Source organism: Callorhinchus milii, unplaced genomic scaffold (genome assembly GCF_018977255.1).
Source record: "Callorhinchus milii isolate IMCB2004 unplaced genomic scaffold, IMCB_Cmil_1.0 Scaffold12, whole genome shotgun sequence".
NCBI classification, from domain to species: Eukaryota; Metazoa; Chordata; class Chondrichthyes; order Chimaeriformes; family Callorhinchidae; genus Callorhinchus; species Callorhinchus milii.
In genome coordinates, this window is record NW_024704753.1 from 2,860,283 (window position 1) to 2,879,302 (window position 19,020).

At 41.1% G+C, this 19,020-nt stretch overlaps 1 protein-coding gene across 2 annotated transcripts in view; it reads left to right on the top strand.

Moving 5' to 3' along the window:
• The first annotated feature begins 17,947 nt into the window (after positions 1–17,947).
• Positions 17,948–19,020, top strand: part of chl1b (cell adhesion molecule L1-like b) — a 141,208-nt gene continuing 140,135 nt past the window's right edge. The window contains exon 1 of one of the 2 annotated variants that reach the window (XM_042339560.1): positions 17,948–18,299. In XM_042339560.1, the coding sequence (XP_042195494.1) occupies positions 18,218–18,299 (82 nt within the window). In that variant the 5' untranslated portion in view covers positions 17,948–18,217. The remainder of the gene's footprint in view (positions 18,300–19,020) is intronic. The other variant, XM_042339561.1, reaches the window with a different exon arrangement.

Consider the following 19,020-nt stretch of genomic DNA (forward strand, 5'->3'; position numbering starts at 1 on the left):
TGGAGAGAACATCCAAGGCCCATTGGCTCTGGGGGAATAGGCCAGAGGACTGTGTTGGAATGTAGAGAATTGGAAAGTCCTAAGTGACCAATAATTGGCTTCTGCTCGACAGTGTAAGACGACAGTGATGACAGAATGGGCACTGAATATATATCCAAGGAAATTATATTAAAATTCCTACAATGCAATAAATAATCCACGGAGGAAAAAACTAGCAAAAATATGAGTCAGTTCTCTTCAATTCTCCACTTCATGAGTGTCTCAGTGAAAGCACCAACAAATGCGGAGGACAATGATTTATACTTGAAGGAGAGGCAGCACTTCTCATGAATCCCAGACACACATTGTCCCGGGAAAAACCAAAAGGGAAGCTCAGCAAATAAACTTTGGAGATAAAATCGGAAAGAGGGACATTAGATATTTCTGCTGAAAAAAATAGCATAACCAGAAAACACACGTATCTATACTTTGAGCATTTGTAGGTCGGTTAAATATAAATAATCCTTGCATTTGATGTAGCGCCTTATCACGTCTTCGAGACGACTCAAAGTGCTTCGCAGAATATACTGTGAAGTGAATTGACTGTATATTTTGTGGGCGGTTAAGAAGTTCAGCACTAAATTTGCATTGAAAGGATTTGAGGTTGTGCAGTTATCTGAAATTGCCAAACTTTAAAGTGTTTTCAAATGAAAGAACAGTGCGATTGAAGCATGAGATAAGGATTGCTGGTGGGAAGCCAAAGTGAAGATTCAACAAGATTAGCTGTGGTATTCACATTTAAACCACGCTGAATGCCATATATGGTGCCTTGTACTTCAGTGTAAATGCCAATTAATAAAATAGCAGGTTTGTTCTGTGCTCATTATTACTCAGATGAACAAGAGAAACCATTTCCTCACGTGAGTAAGAACGCAATTTATGCTCAAAGGTTATCGGTGATTAATTAAGGAACATCAAATGATAAATAAGGGAGCCTAATTAAGTGAGCTGAATGACCCAAATTTCTCTCTCTTAGACCATTATGTTGCTGGCATTTTGATGTGGATTCCTGTTGATCAATTCTTTCATATGAACCTTAATGATCCATTTAACAAGATGTAAGAAACGTTGCCTAAAAAGTTCCAATGAATACTATATCTAATTACTCTACAAACCTTGTTAATTAACCTGCCACAAGTACAGTTAATACAGAGCCACATTTGCCTATATACTGAGTCTGGATTAAGCATCGCCATTCAAGGCTTTTATTACAGTCCTGTTTTAATTAAAAAGAATGCCCTTTCTTTCCTCCCTGAGTTGGTGTTTCCCCAGTGTTGTTGTTGCACGTTTCAAGATGTTCATCCTATGCAAAAGGTGTTATTTAAGTCACATTGTTGTTGTTATAGTACAGGATATTTTGTGACTAATGGGGCAAATTATACCGAAGAATTTGTGTTAGTTCAATGCAGGTTAACAGCATAAGAGAAACAATGGCAGATCGCTTTCACTTCACATCGGTTGGAATACAAATGCAGTCAGGGACAAATTTGTCAACTCAGAAAATCCACACTTTGTATTTTAGATTAATTTTTACTACACAATGAAGACTTGAGGGTAAAGATTCCATTCAACATTAAAGTCGTTGGATGATAATAATGCAAATTTCTATTAATGACTAGCATCACCAAAGGCAATGAACATTCCCTTGATTAGAATCATTACATATTGCTTGTTTAAGACTTGAATTTGATCAGGGCATCATTCTTTCTCAAAGAAATTAAATTGTCAGCACTGATAATATGCGAGTGATGGATATTGTAATCATAAATTCTTAATTATTCCATCTTAAATGCGTCGATTACTAAAATCACTTAAGTTGTGGTTGTCTTGTCAAAACACAAAGTAAGGTTTCGCAGTTAATCAAAACAGGATGGTTATCCACAAAATCACTTACAAATAAACTGTTCTACCAGAGCATACAGTGAAACAGATATTGCTGATCAGTGTAAAAGGTGGGAGCTCAATTGACTGTTCTTTCCAATGTTACTGTAATTTATAGGTGTATCACTGCCATTTTGCGAGACCTTTATGTTCCGAGTACAGTTCGACTCCCAACATTGTCATTTTGGTGTCACCTGGGTTTGTGTTATATGGAGTCATGTTTTATGGCATTTTTCTTGTAATTAAATTAACGAGAGTTTTTGATTCTTTCAGAGGCACTGAAGTATAATTAATGAAAAAAAGTGGTAGCATCTTACTCCGTATGGCACGGTGGTGGGGGGGTGGAGGGAGCTGAGGAGAGGAATTGGGATTTTGTTCACTGCTGTTGGGGTTTCTGCACGTTTAACATGTGGTCTTATAGATTCTATTTTACCTTAGACAAATGTCCTTACTCCGCACGCCTCTGTTTACCTAGCAGTAAGTAGGAACCTGCTTGTTAGTCGATTGGCAGATCGCTTTCCGGGGGTGATAATCCCTTAATAATAATAATAGTAATAATAATTGATTCAATCCATGACTGTTTGTGGGACATTGCTGTGCCAATTGGGTGCCGAGTTTCGTCCACAAAATGTACAGTCAGTACACTTTACAGTCTATTCTGTGAAGCGCTTTGAGAAATTTCAATGACATCGTGAGGCGCTATGTCAAATACAAGGATTATTATTCTATATGTACTTTACTTTAATAGTTAGCGTGTAGGAATTGGGATCAGGACCTCTCCTGTGAGCTGGAGAATGAATTGCATTGTTTGTTTCGAGAGGGTTGGGTCTGGGCTGTAGGACTCTTTGGATCTGATATTGGATGCCTGGAACAAGAAAGCTCTCAAATTATTAATTTTTCTCACTGGGATAGGCAATATAATAATAATAATAATAATAATAATAATAATAATAATAATAATAATAATAATAGAGTGCTCTAACCACTGAGCTACAGGACTCCACTACAGTACTAAAACAAACTCCCCAAAAAGCTTTTCAACAAAGTCTCCCAAGTCTGAGTAACGTTTCTTGAAACCTTCAAGGGCAATATGCAGGTCATTAAACTAATTTTCTGGGACAGTTGTGGAGCGATTTTCTCACAATGTTAGAAGGCTACAACAACTGGGAAGAAGCACTCAATGCTTTATTGTACTGAGCTGCCGTTTCCAGCTCCCAGCTTTGCTTTAATAGAAACAGAGTGCGTGTCTCAGATGACCGGACTGAGAGATCGTTTAATTTGGGAATGAACAAAGTCTCTGAGATTTTAGTCAGCTATTGCCTGCGATGAAACAGACCTTCGAGGGAGCAGTTCACCTTAATTGATGACCCTGGAAGTTAAATAGATGATATTGCCAAGCTCTGCAATGCTGCCTACCCATGGATTGAATGGTTTGCAGGTAGCATGTGGTGCAATGGCATTGCTGATCCCATTGCTGTTGTATGTGTCAGTCCGGCTGATGGAAACGGAAATGGGACTGGTTAGATATAGAATCCACCACAGAAGCTGTTTTACAATTGATTGTTAAAGTATGCTCTGTGGACGAACAGTACATCATGCACTTAATTCAATAATAAAAAAACACAAGCATTGCACACCTCTAACCTTTGGACTGCTGGCACATACAAGGAACTTTCTATCTAACCAGTTCTTTTCAGATTTAGTTGGTAAATCTGCTGGAAAAAACCCTATTAAAGCTGCTCACATATGAGAAGTTGCTCTAAAACTGTAATTTGATTGAATGTCTTGAACCACTATTTGAATTTTTAAATAAAAGTTAAATAATTTAATTTTCTAGGTCTGCCATATCTTTCCCCCCAAGTACTTTTTCTTATTTTCTTCTTCCTTTGCCTGTATTTTGTTTCTTCTCACCCACAAAACACATAGTCACTACACTTTACAGAATATCCTGTGGTGCTTTGTAATGTCCTCCAGAGGTGAAAGGTGGTATGCCAAACAAAAGGATTATTATTATTATTAAAATCAAATTCAACGGCAACAAATTACATGTGTGTAGTGCCTTTCAGGTCAGGAGGACATCCCAAAGCGCTGGACAGTCAGGGATTTGGACCTGAGCTGCGGGGTTGAGATCAGGAGGGCAGGGAGGATAGGGGTGGGGGTAGGAGGTGGCAGAGGGCACGATCGAAGTGGAGGGTCTTGAGACATTTCTCTTCAATTCTTCTTGAGACGTGCCTTGAAGGAGACAAGGGAAGGAGCAAGGCAAAGGGACAGTGGGATGGAGCTCCAAAGGGTGGGGGCAGAGAGACTGGGCGGGGGGGGGGGGGGGGGGAAGTCGAGCAGTCCAGAGCCTGCTTTTATTTCAGCCCTGAATCTTGTCCTCAGATTGTCCATAAAGAACCACAATCGCAACAGCTCTTTAAAAGAGTCCACAAGGTTTAATGGAGTCCTGTAGCTCAGTGGTTAAAGCACTCGCTTTGCAAGTGAGAGACCTGAGTTCAATTCCAGGCAGAGGGCGAAACCTTGGGCAAGTTTCCTTACTCCACACAGAGCCTAATAATAATCCCTCCAAAAAAAAAAACACAATAACTAAATTGGTCATTTTCAATCTTCGACTGTTTGTGGGACATTGCTGTGCGCAATTGGCTGCCGCGTTCGCCCACAAATATACAGTCAATTCACTTTACAGTGTGTTCTGTGAAGCGCTTTGGGACGTCCTCCCGACGTGAAAAGCGCTGTATCAAATGCAAGGATTATTATTATTATTCGGCAGATAAAATGAGAACTAATGAGAAGCTTCCAATGGCAATAGCATGAGACAAAAGACTGTCGTCACTGGTGGTGAGCAGCACTGCAGAGTGTGCGTGACAAAAGAGAGCAGTAACTCGCAGAACGATTGCTTTCAGTTTTTTTATTAAGCCTCAGAAATACCGTTTCTGAGAAGCATTTTTTCCTGCAAAGCTTGAAAACTGCTTCATGCTTTAGGAAATATAGCCTGCAGATGCGATGCTTAAATCTTGTGGGCTCTTTTAAAGAGCTGTTGCGATTGTGGTTCTTTAAATCTTGACATGTCTCTGTGAAGAGGACGTTACAGGTGCAACCAATGTTCTATCAATAATTGTGGGGGGTGGGGGGCGGAAATCATAGGAGACCTCCACATTTTTGTGGAAAAAGTCAGGTGCAAGTGGCCCTGAGGTTGTAATATTTTCCCCTTGACAGTAGCTTGTTAAATTAATGTGCTCAGCCATTTTAATTCTCTTTTTGTTCACCGTCCCACTTCTATGTGCATTGCATTCATTTGCATACCTGGGTGTGTGAACAGCTCGGCAAACACATAGATTTGGGGAATGTTGCATTTCTTGTATGACATTAAAATCGATGGGAAAGTTTATTACGGGAGAGTGAAGGGGATTGAGGGCTTCTGATACTGAAACTGTTGTTCTGACTAGAAGTGACAGATCACGTAGTTGCATAGTTGCATCGAGGAACTTCTTAATTTCATTCTGTAAGCAGGAGTTATTTAAACAGATAACCTGCACACTGGTAGATAAAAGAATGAATTCATCATGATTGCAAGTAAAACGCCTGGAATAAAGTGACCATCTGTGTCTGGAAGGGCCTAAACCAATTGTTGTTTAATGAATACTCTCTTTGAATTTAAATTGCTAAACTTTCTAAAATTAGTTCTGCAGTTAATACATGCACAACAGCACTGTGATATGCACAGGGGTGTTAGATCTTTGTAACACGATATACGGTAGAAAAAAAAATCTTTTGTTCCCTGCCAAGTCTCCCCTCCTCCCTTGCTGATGTCTCTGACTCAGACTGTATATAGCTCTCTTGAGCTTCAGAGCTTATCTCAACCAAGTGACCATTCTATATGATCGATCTGGGAAAGGAGAGTTGAGCCTTATCCACTTGGGTTTTCCATCAAGCAGGAGAGAGGAGAGGTTCTATAGTCTTTCTTTTATTTCTCTCCTCCTTGTCCAGAGCCCAATTGTGAGCCAACCTTTGTTCCTGTAGCTGTGATCAGGTAACTCTTAACAGATTTTTGGGGGGTCAAGCGGGTGTCTGACACATGCGGAAACCCATCACCGTTGCTTAAGAGTATCCAAACTAAACGGAGAATTCAGTTCATCCCACCTACACATGGAAGTCCCAGAGATAGATCGGAATGAAATGCGCTCTCTCTCCCTGGAGGGACGTATCCTGCTTACCTAATTCCGGAAAGTATTAGGCGCGGGTTGGCAAGATCCAAGGCTTGGGTTCCCAACAGGTCTTGAATGTGTTTGACCTGAATGTGTTTGTAACCTTCAGTTCTCACTTTCGGCAACGACTTTATTGACCGAAAGAGAGAACTGGGCAACAAAGCCCAATAGAAGAGCTTGACTGCAAACCCAAATGATTTTTAATTCATTTATTCCCTTATTATTCGTCTTACTGTTGAGCACAGGGCCTTTCTCCAAGTATTCTTTTCCCACAGTGGTTATATATTTGACACAGCTGAGGGGAAACTTGCCGTATAAAGATGCTCTAATGGCTCCTCTTATCTTTTGCTGAGACTGCAATGCTGTAATGTGCATCGAATGTATTGAACCTAATGACAGCTTGCTTCACCATGGAAATGGTCACAGAATATGCCATGCAGAGAGCGTGTTTCATGAGTGTCATGAACAACTGTGCCTGTCTGTGTGCCTGAGCGCGATACACAAACCGTTCAGGGATGAAGCAAATGGACAGGGTTTTGTTTGCACAAAAAAATGCAATAAAAGAGCAGCAACAGCTCCAGGGCGGATACAGGATAAAGTCAACTCCTGTAAATCAGGTTCTTTTTTTTGGAGGGGAATTTTGTTCCTCATAACAGTAATCAGCTCTGTTATGTCTTTTTTTCCTGTCCATTTAATCCAGACAACTATAGCTCATGATGACTCTTTGCTTCATGCATCCAAACCAGAGGAGCGATCTCGCATGATAGTATCTCTCGACATTTAACGATAATAATAATCCTTGCTTTTGATGAAGCACCTTATCAGGTCTTCGAGACGTCTCAAAGCGCTTCACAGAATATACTGTAAAGTGAATTGACTGTCCATTTTGGGGGCGTCAGCAATGTCTGCAAAGTTGGTAGCAACTGTGATCAATTTTTCCACCTCGTTTCTCTACTTTCCCTCTCCGCCGTCCCACTGAACAAATGACATTTACCTAGGTCCAACAGGACAGTTTCAACGTCAGTCGGGACCGGAACTTAACTTTTACGCCTTGGGGAAATGTTTGGAGCCCAGCACTATACTTAGCCCGAGCCACTGGGTGACTCTGATGATTGTGGTAATTGATGCTAATTTCTAGTGACAGTTCAAGCACTTGTTTCGATTTCGATTTCCCCTCTGGTAGAGGGATTCAAAACCAGAGAAGGTAGTCTTAAAATTCGAATGACGATGGTTAGACCTGAATTCAGAAATTCATTCTTATAGCACAGGCTTGGGAGAATGAGGAGCACACTGTCCCAGAAGGTGTTTGCAAGCAGAATCAATTGGGATGTTTTAAAAGGTGATCGAGATCCTCGCCAAGCAAGGTACGGACCAAAGGTGTGAATGGGATTTAAATAGTAAAGCGCTGATAGGTTACCATTTCTTGGAAGGCCTGTGTCGTTTTGCTGATATAAAATAATGGTCACTCAATCCACGACTGTTTGTGGACACTGCTGTGTGCAATTAGCTGCTGCGTTTCATCTGCAAAATATACAGTAATTTCACCATATACTATTCTGTGAAGCTCTTTGAGACGTCTCGAAGGCGTGAGAAGGCACGATATCAAATGCAAGGATTATTATTTCCTGCAGCTCCTTGTATCTTGTCATTTCTTCTGAAGGGAGAGAGCGTACATATTTGCAATCCCCTCCCCCCCATTTTTCTGATGCCCTAACAAATCAACGATTAACTAAATCACCATTTTTGTTTGTGCCGCTTTGGAATTAACTGACCTTTGGAGGAGAGAGTCCGGCTGAATTGAACAGTGTGCTCCTGTTGGGGAATTTCCTAGAAGCCGAGATTCCGGGAAAAGCCTTTTCCGATAAATTAGTATTCAGAGCCAGAATGTTATGAAGAAAGTTTGATCTGCAATGCACATGCTGCCTTGGGAAACAGTTTTCAGACAACCCTTTAATTCATATAAACCCACACACATACATATAATATAATAATAATAATCCTTGCCTTTGATATAGCGCCTTATCACCCACAAAATATACAGTCAATTCACTTTACAGTATATTCTGTGAAGCGCTTTGAGACGTCTCGAAGATGTGATAAGGCGCTGTATCAAATGCAAGGATTATTATTATCACGTCTTCAAGATGTCTCAAAGCACTTTGCACAAAATACTGTAAACTGTAGTGACTATATATTTTGTGGGTGAAATATATAATATATATATATTATGTGTTCACAATACATACACACACAGACTATACAGGGTGAATCAAAAGTCCTTACTCATAGGTTCAACTGAAATGTTCGACCGGCACATGCCATGTGGACATTTACACGTATCAACACGGTGACAAAAACTTTGTGGTGAACGACATCTCCTATATTAGCTGCGCGCGCCATATGAATGTTGTCTTAAAAAAAGAACAAAATAAATAATTAAAAACAGTATGAGTGCAGGACTCCTGATTCACCCTCGATGTGTGTATTTGGAGTCCTGTAGCTCAGTGGTTAGAGCACTCGCTTTGCAAGTGAGAGACCTGCAAAGCAGAGGGCGAAACCTTGGGCAAGTTTCCTTACTCCACACAGAGCCTAATAATAATCCCTCCAAAACAAAAAACAATAATAAATTGGTCATTTTCAATCTACAACTGTTTGTGGGACATTGCTGTGCGCAATTGGCTACTGCTTTCGCCCACAAATATACAGTCAATTCACTTTACAGTATATTCTGTGAAGCGCTTTGGGATGTCTAGTACACACACACACATAATATATCATGTTTTTTAGGCCAAGGTATCGAGCAGCAAAGGGAATGCAGCTTTGTATTACAAATTGTTTCTTTTCTTGCCAGCTCTCCTCTCGCTCTGTCTCTCTGCAAAGCATGACAGGCAGGTGGCTTGCTCAGGAGGGGGTGTGTGGGGGGGGGGGGGAGGTGGTGGAAATCACACAATCACATTTAGTTTCCCTTCCTCTCCCTAGCAGGTGCCAGCCCTCCGCTTGGCGTCTCTCTGTGTCACGGAGATCAGCACGCCAGCAGACAGTAGGCTTGCACTTACGCACCCCCGCACCATTCTGTGGCACCGTTCTATTCCCATGTGAGGCACTCTCCAGCCACCTGGTAATTGTAATCACAGATGGTATCTCGGCGAAATGGTGACATCATTGCGCACCTCTGCTTACAGCAGCGAGAGTAAGATTACACGCGACTCATAATGGGGATAATCCTTTAATGCATCTCGTACTGTGGATCTTATATTTAATGAAATTACGCCTCGACACTGTAACAGCAAATCACCCTGCAGGTGGGAGGATGTGACCCATGTCTGTAATCTCCTCCAGCCCCACTCTCCCTCTTCTACCCTCTGCTCCTCAAACTCAGGCCTGCTGCAAGTCCTCCCCCCATCCCCACCTCCACATTATTATTATTTCAGCATCCATTGTCAGCCTTCATGCTCTGGAACTCCCTGCGAAAATGCCTCTTCAAAACCCTGCTAAAATCCTGCACCCTCCTCCCCACCTTGGGTACTGGCCCACTTTGACTTTGCAAAGAACTTTAGGCATCATGCTGTAATAATAATAATAATCCTTGCATTTGATACAGTGCCTTATCATGCCGTTGAGACGTCTCAAAGCGCTTCATAGGATATATTGTAAAGTAGATTGATTTATGTATTTTGAAAGGCGTTAAGTGAGTGCAAGTTGCTACCGACTAGTAAATGTGGGTGACGAAACGCATTGGCCCTCCGGCCTGCAATGCCAAACCAGGAGTAGAGCAGTGGGTTCAATAACCACACTGCTCTGTTTTCAGTCATCACTGTCAATCATCTCCTCGGTGGGAGAGGAGTGAAATCCGAACTAGTGGGATCGCAAGATATGTCAGTTTACTAAACCCAGGCACTGAGAGGCAGCATTGAAAGATATTTAATTCTCAATCTCATTGAATGCCTTTTCCTCCTCCACCGAGATAATACCAGCTTTGTCTCTTACAATTTTGGGGTGACAAAAGATAAGAGCATTTCCACGGCCTAAGAAGCTGTGTCGAAAGGGAATGTTTACAGGCAAATCTACTGATTTTTCAGTGGATGTGGCTGCTTCTCGAAAACGTCACTTGCTGGAATCGAAATAAGTTATTGTTCCCTGAGAGTTGGGGAATAGCTTTGTGCTACTGTCTCGAGGTTATTAAAATTGCACCGTGTCTGGCAGCAAAGGCCCACACCAGGGAAGAAAATGCTTCATCAGGTTTCTAACTGAAATGACTTGCAAATGACTGACGCTTCTGCAGCTAACACTACAGAGAACAAAGACAAATCATTGTTGGCTGGTGGAGAGAGGAGGGAAAGGCGGGGGGGGTTAGAGAATGCAGATATACTCATACTAACGTTATAAAACCAGCATTTATAATCTTTCTCCCCTTTTATGTATTTAATTGTCACTTGAGCTAAAACCATTGGAAGGAATAACCTGCAATTAATGTCAAGAGGGACATTTTAAGGGAACTCAAATGATCAATTGGCGATTGTTCGACTGTGCGCAGAATAGGATGGTGCGGAAGTAAGGACAGGGTCTTTAGGGCAAAAACGGGTTAATAAAAACTGGAAGATATGACCATAAGGAAGAGAAGCCAGCAGTAAAATTCGACCTCCAGAACGAGTTCATTTGATGTGTGGAATTGGCTGCCATGTGGCGTGGTGGAGTCTGACTTAGTCAAAGCATTTCAGAGGGAAAAGCTTCTCATTAACAGGAACTAGCCTAATGAAATGCTTGGCTGATACGAGATTTGAATGGTACTGCTGAGACCCCAAGTTCCACTCAGTCTTCATCTGTAATACCATTTTGTCTTAATATTTAAGATGAAGCAGAAACGTGGATAATTCTCAAATTCAGTCATGCTTTAGAAGCCGGGTGTCTCTTTAAGACCTCTCGTTTGTCCTGTTTTACGCTGTTTATTATTCCCAGTTTTCGAGGAAATCACAGTTTTTGTCTCCGTCGAGGTAAACACAGAAGGATTTGAAATCAAAATAAATGTGCGTAGTCAGGTGCTCAGCCACAGCTAATGTTACTCTTAAAAGACATTGATCCATTAACAAGACATCCCAAAGCGCCTCATGAAAAATTCATTCCCTCTATGATTGAGCTGTTTTACCACTTAGACTGGGACACATGTGCACTGACCAGCAATGAAAGATTTAAAAAAAAACGGCTATTAGGCAGTATTATAAATTTGATGTCTAAGCAAAGCAAAGCAAAGCAAAGTGGATGTGTTTGCATTGTTGCACTTGCCAAAAAAGAACCTCTCTATCTCAAAGGTGTATTTATTTCCCTTTACGCATCGTATTCTCCCCCCCCCCCGACTCACAAGTCTAGCCTTCCATCCCCCATCCTCCAGCCCATAGACTCTCTGTAACCAAGAGCTTTTCGAGCCCATGGGACATTGGCTCAGCGGACACTTTGCCATCTTATCCTCCCTTTGCAGGAGACTGCTGCCCCGCCCCCCACCCCCCCACCAAAAGATGTTACGTCCTCAGTCATCAATGGTTAGGAGAGGGGAAAGGTCGAAGATGAATTAGAAAGGTGAGCAGCCCCTCTTTCTTGGAGCTAGTCAGGGAGGTAGTTGTTCAGTCTAACCGCTCTTTGTTCAGCAACTTAGGACGCCCTCCCGAGGTGATTGGCGCTATATAATTGCAGCTTGTTGTCGTTGTTCTGCCTTACAGCAAAAATAAAATAATCCTGACATTCGATATAGCGCCTTATCACATCTTCGAGACCCCTCCAAGCGCTTGGCAGAACATACTGCAAAGTGAATTGACGGTATATTTTGTGAACGAAACGTGGCAGCCTTGTAGCAAATTTTTCACTGTGAACATACAGGGGTAAAAATTCCATGTGCTCTGTGGTTTCTCTGTGGTTTCTATGGTCCTTTGGTGTAATGTGCAATTCTATTAGTAACCGATATCTCCCAAAGCCCACTGATGGTACGTTGCATTGCACGTTAAGCTCAGTGGAATTTTTACTCAATAATGGACAATCACCTCAGTTTGGGCTTGGTGCAGGATTTCATTATTATTGGTTTCTGTGTGAAGGCGGTAAAAGTAATTACTTTGATCTTTTCAAACCTAGGATCCTGCTGCCCTTGAACATATTTTTCACGGATATCCTTTTATTTGCAAAGGTTTACTCGAGTTTTCCGACTTGGGTTGGTAAAAGGTGAGAGGAAATGGTGATCCAACCGTAAACCATTGACTCTGACCGCAATGTACACTCGGCCAACAGGCATCGCAGCAGAGCACTGTGCCAATACCTTGTATCATCTTTGGCTGCTCATAGTAAAACCGACTCTGTCCAAAGGTGAAATCACTTTATTTCTGTCTGATGAATGGAGATCCTCACAGTGAGCATCACTAGGTTGTAAAGGACAGAATGTAGGGATGAACCGCGTTTTCTGCAACAGTGACTTTATTGCGTGATTTGTCTGCGTGTGCATTCGCTAGGTTAGTTAAACACAAGCTGGGTGGTGCAGACACTCAAATTACATTAATGACCCCCATTAAACCAGAAGCCAACGAGCGATGGGAGACCAATTCTTCCATCTGTTGCCTTCTCGTGGTAACATCTGCAAAGCAAACAGATAGACTCGAATTTTGACATCTCTACCAGTGACCATTAGGGACTCCTGAATCTCTTCAGTTAGGCGGATCATACTGTAGATTTAAATAGAGGTCATTGCACCCTTGCCATACATGCAGCAAATTTTAAAAAAATACACAGTCAACTCACTTTACAGTACATTCTGTGAAGCGCTTTGAGACGTCTCAAAGACGTGATAAGGCGCTGTATCAAATGCAAGGATTATTATTCTTATTAATTTGCTAATCCTATTCTAGGTTTGCACCAGCTCAAAACATTGATTTTCAGCCTGAAAGGCGCGATACAAATTTAATTTGTTGATACTGTTATGTAAGCTGCGCAGTTTGAGTTTTTTTTTACACAATTGCAATATTAAAGATAACTCTTCAGTATTCTATCTATTCTAAGTCTGAGAGGATGGGCAACGGAATTTGGTTCAAATTCAACTATTCCTTGAATTCTCGCGAAGTGAATTCTGAAGTGGATTCTGAAAATGACAGCAATCAAATATCCCATCCCATCTGCCAAGAAAGCTGAGCAACGAGAAAATAGGATTTGTTTTATTTTCTGTTCAAGTCTCACCGGAACCCGAGGCTTACCGATGGGAATAAAAAAAGAACACATCGTTTATAGCAAGCAGACGTTTTATCCCATTCAAGATTAATTTGTAATTTAGATTTAACCACATCAAAAAAAAATGTCAAAATGTGTTATTTTACCAGGATAACTTTATTTATTTGGAGCTCAGCTGTTTGCTCCATTTTGTGCCCATATTTTCCAAGCTAGGCAATCCATCTAAAACATAATTGATTTTGGAACGCCAGCAAAATATAACGTTAGACAGAAAATATTACTGCGCTTCATTCTTTATTGTCTTCAGCAGTCAGTCTTTGGAGACTCTTATTCCATGAAAAATGCAGATGCATGTTATTTATCCTGCATATTTTATTATAAATAGAATTTTAATGCGCACTCATTATTCTAAATTGTGAGCTTCGTAAAAGATCAAGCCTTGGAAGTTCTTTTCTATCCAAGACGCAGTCGGCTTTCACCATCTCTGCTGACTGAAATGCCTTGGGACGTCCTCCCGACGTGAAAGGCGCTATATAAACGTAATCTTGATGTTGTTATCTTGTTGTTGAAATGACCAAGTTAGGAAATCTGCGTTTGCCCTTCAGGTTCCCTTCAAGTCTGCATTTATTGTGTTGCAAGGGCTGGACCAGCCTTTACTGAAGTCCACGTGCCCCAAACAAGGATAGGGCTTCAATTGCCATCTCTTTTGGAATGATATTTTATGTGCAGGATTACCCTACGATGCTCAGAAATCTGCCTGTTTCAACATGCACAGGGTCATCTCGCTGCATGCCTCAGGCGTTCTCTGCTCTCAGATGCTTAATGGGATACACATCACTATGTAGATGGATCTCCCTGCAGATTTTCACGTCTTACACCTGCAGAGTTGATGGCCTCCTGCAATGTCACTGACTCTGCCAGCACTGACAGAGACTCAAGTCTGAGTGACTAAATTCTTTTGTCTTTTGTCTGACTACTACTAATCTGAAACGCTTTTGCTCTAGAGTTGCCATTTTGGGCACTCTGGAGCAGCATTAATCCCCCCCCCCCCCACCCTGAGCAAAACAAAATATTTTAATTTCCCGAGACTGTTGCCATCTAAATTAGGCCATTTTTGGTGGGGGTTCCAGCGTGGGCAGAGCACGAGGACTGAGCATGCAGAGAAAGACTTCCTGGGAATTCACCTGTTGTCTGAAATTCCACCTTATCGTACCCTGTGAGATTTGCTATACTCTTTGGATATTCTCATCTTGTGGGAACAAATGCTCCTTTGAATTATTTTTGAGACTAGCGAGATCAGGGCATGAGATTCATAAACTGGGGTTAATGGGAAAGGCCAGATAAATGGGACTGAAAGGATTGCTCTTGAAAAAGCCAGACCAGACATGATGGCCAAATGTCCTTCTTCTGTGTGTAAATTTAGGTGGTTCTGTTTCCTACCACTCTCCCGATCATACCTCTTACAAAGTACGTCCTACACTGGCTCAGTCATCCAGGCCAAACTTAATCTCCTCTTGATTCCTTAAATATCGCAGGATCACATCGCTTCAATAGTCTCCACTGAACCTGGAACTTTCCTGAATTCAAGCACTGGATCAAGTGGTAAATTGGCCTTCTCGCAGGTCTGACATTGCCTTTATCCACAAATACCAAACCAGAAGAGAATGGTGATAGGAAAGGCCAGAGGAAGATTTTATAATCTTTTTATTTTTACTCCAAATACATGAAATTAATTAAAATTACTCCATTGCTTAACGATCATAATGTTGAAACTAGTGTCCTTGTAGCCTTCAGGAACAGATGTTCTAAAGTGATGGTGGCTTCATTTAAGATAACTATCTTGCCCGCAGTCCTACAGACTGTTTTTTTGCCAGAATTAAGCATTCGGGGGCTGCATGTGCAGGAGTAATCGAAATGCCACTAATATTTTTAGATTCAAATGTCACTTTTTCGAAACTGTGACAACAGCCCTTCAATAAATCTCTCCAACACATTAAAAATTCACTTCTTGCCCATGGCGGGCAAAAATTGCTGTGGTTTTTATTCATCACACCACACGTTACTGACATTTTAGCAGCACTTTGCAATCACACGATGTGCAAAACCATTTACAGCTGTTTGGTTCTGGATTGATGAATTTACCTGGAAACATTTTAATTTATAAGGCCTGTGGAGGGGAGAGGCGGAGGTTGCTTTAAAACTAACTCGGCAACAAACAGTGCCAGGAGATGAAGTTTAACAAAAAAAAGTGCCAGCTTTGAGAAAATTAAATGTATGTTGATATTAGAGGCAAAAAATAACTTATTTCTGTCGGTGTTATATTGAGTTGAAATTAAATGCACAAATAAATAGTGCCTAGATTGGTATCGAAATCACTGTAAATCCCAATTTATCCCAATTTATCCCAATTTCCGATGTCTTAAATCTAGATCACTTCTGCCTTCGCCGGCATTATACAAATGCAATTTGTTGTTGTTGCAAAGTGAGTCACCTGTGGTTTAAACGTTCACATTTCTGAAGATGAGTCGAGTTCAGAGAGAAAGCAAGATTCTGCAGGACGTGATATTCAAAAAAAAACGAAGTGGAAAAATATATTAAATTCATTATTCAACGGCACGATGAAGGCCAAGCCAGGAGAGTGGTGTCCTATGGAGAGATGTGGCAGCTCACTGAGAGCTGTGCTCCTCCCCTCCTCCCAATGCATTTCAAATGAGTGCTCCAGTGAATTAAAACAATGTCTGTTGTTAATGCAAATTGGAAACTAAAACAAAGCAGGATGTTTCACCAGCAGGAGACTGGCTCAGGCGAGCTGTAGTTTGGCAGCTTAGATGGACAAATACATTTTTTTTCACGTGTCTTAACACTTAAAAGAGTATTTACTAACAGCCATTTTTGTATTTCATGTGAGAAACACGGTTGTGGTATTCCTCAATGTGGAAAATCACGTCAGAGTTTGTCTGTCTGCTTGAGTCTTGCAAAATCCTCACTTTTGCCGAAATATAATCAGCAAACTCCAGGGGAGGGATTTTTTTTCTCTGACTAAAACCTCTGATGTGTGGAAAGGTCTGATGGTTTAACTGGAGCAGGTCACTTAATGCTTAACTGTATTCTTTTGGTTATGAACGTTGGATGCAATTCTCGTTCCCAACAAGCGTGACCTATGCAGAAATGGATAATCCTTGCATTTTGACATAGTGCCTTATCAGGTTTTCTAGAGGCAGAATATATATTAATAATCCGTGCATTTGCTGCAGTACCTGATCACATCGTTGAGACGTCTCAAAGTGCTTCGCACAATATACTGTTAAGTGAATTGACTATGTTTTGTGAACGAAACGCAATAGCCAATTTCACACAGCAGTGTCCCACAAACAGTCATGGATTAAGTGACCAATTTTTTTTTAGGGCTTATTACACCCGGAAAAGTGATCCGCCAATCAACTAACAACTGGGTTCCTACTTACTGCTAGGTAAACAGAGGCTTGGGAGTAAGGAAATATGTCTGATGTTTCGACCTGCCGGGAATCAAACTCGAGTCCTCTCAATTGTGAGGCGAGTGCTCTAATCACTGAGCTACAGGACTCCACTATTTAACACTTGTATTATTTTTGGTATTATTATACAGTTTACATTTCCACCGAGGCCAGTTGGCTTAGATATTAGACGCTGGTTGCCAAGAGCACAATAAGCCATCTTTTTTCTGTGGTTATACACGAATACAGAGACCCAGGTTCAGCAAGTGTTGGCTGACGTTGGGATAAAGGTATCGACTCTTGCATTGGTACAAGCTGTTGGATGATATCGATCATATGGCTTCAGAAGAGGTTTTGATACATTAATGGACTATTTGGTACAAGTTGAAGAAAACCTATATTTTAGTATTTAATATTCTCCCAGTTGGTAAAGAAGTATTGCAATGTCCTACTAAATATGTCAGGCTATACAATCATCTATTGAACTCAGTTATATCTTTGATGCCTGCAAAACATTTACAGTGTATATCTTCTTTGGTTTTTACCATGGACTCGATATTTAACGAACAAAATTAAGCCAGGGGTTGGTTTGACTAGTATACATTCTGACGCATTTTTGAGAATAGGATCGCTGTAGATTTTATTTTTATTTGTTTGAACCAAAATATCGCTTAAGGAACAAAACTGCTTCTTTCTGCCAAAAAAGGTTTTGATGTTTCTCCTGAAAAAAATGCTAAGAGACTCCAGAAGTATTTGCAACTGTCTTGAAATTCCCCGATTGTCAGAGTCTCCCGAGAACACTCCTGGCTGGTGGCATGTATTAGCAAACATCAAATAGCTTTGGGAAGAAATAAACTAATTAGTTGGAAATGCACAATACCTGCTAAACCATATGTGAGGAATTCCCATTGAACTCGAAAGCACCATCCTGTCAAATACAGTATGCGTCTTGATGGTGAGGACAGACGTTATCAGCAGTGGGATAAATCTTGTTTAGGCTGACGTCTAAGTGCTTCCTAACTGTTTTATACATATAATAAAATTGGATTCAGTGCAGTACATCTCCAAGCTCAGTGCTGTACTCGTGTGAAATCAGAGTAAACGGTAAAAACTGGGCAGGCTTTTCCAGGACTCCTCTGGGACACAAGGCGTCTGCTGCAGTGACTAAAAGCTTTGCATCATATTCTGTGCCCCAAAGTTATCCATCTCTAGATAAAAAAATGAAATGCACTTCTGTTCCAATAACAGCACGTCTTGGATCCTTTAGGAACTACTCGTGTAGGTGGATTAATCTTCACGTGTTGCCATTCTTTAGGTTTTGCTGCCGTGACTCATGCTTGTGCGCCCGCCTGAATTGAAGTTCATAGCAATTCTGGGACAAGTCTTGCTCCGGGATTTCGTTTGATCTGCCACGAACTGAAGATGGTACCAAACACCAGGATTTCACTACTATGGCTGCTGTGCTGGTTCAAGTGGTCTTCATCTATTGAGATTCCGCAGGAAGGTATGACTTTTTGAACGTTTTCTAGCAAAATGTAATAGAGATTATGAGTGATAATGTGTAACATTGGGGGACAATGACGGCTGGTGTGTTTGCAATGCTATTTTGGCGGCAGTCTTTCATTCTTGTGCAGCTCAGAGAACGGAATGATCATTTCCTAACAGAAAATGTGGACGTCAATCGGATTTGTTGCATGCACAACACCCCGGCCTGCAATAATCTTACTTAGTATGGGGCACAATTGAAAATTGTTTGTCTAGAGAACTGGCTTGTGTTTGCAGGTCGATAGTGTAACTGCAAAGGTTTGGTTTCATACTGTGCCTGAAATACAAATGGAACAGTATAGAGTGGATACCTGCTGCACTGAATATCCCAATCCATGTATTCAATGATCAGAAGTTAAAGAAAATCCTTTTTTTCCCCCGCACAAACCTTCCCAACTGAATCCAGCCGTGCTTTTGTAAATTCTGCGATCCAGTTACAACCAGCCTCTGACAGACTCGATAAATTATTGACCAGACTGATATATTATTCAGACTTTTAATGTAGCTGCTGGGAACCACAGAATAAATGTTCATTAACGGGACACACAGTCTGTGCAGTGCAATAAAGTGGCCATTTATAATGAGAACGATAACCTATCAATTAATGAAGTGATTGTTACTTTCAATCCTTCTTTTGTGGCTTTGGTGAAACTAATGTCACAATGCACATCACTTGTTTT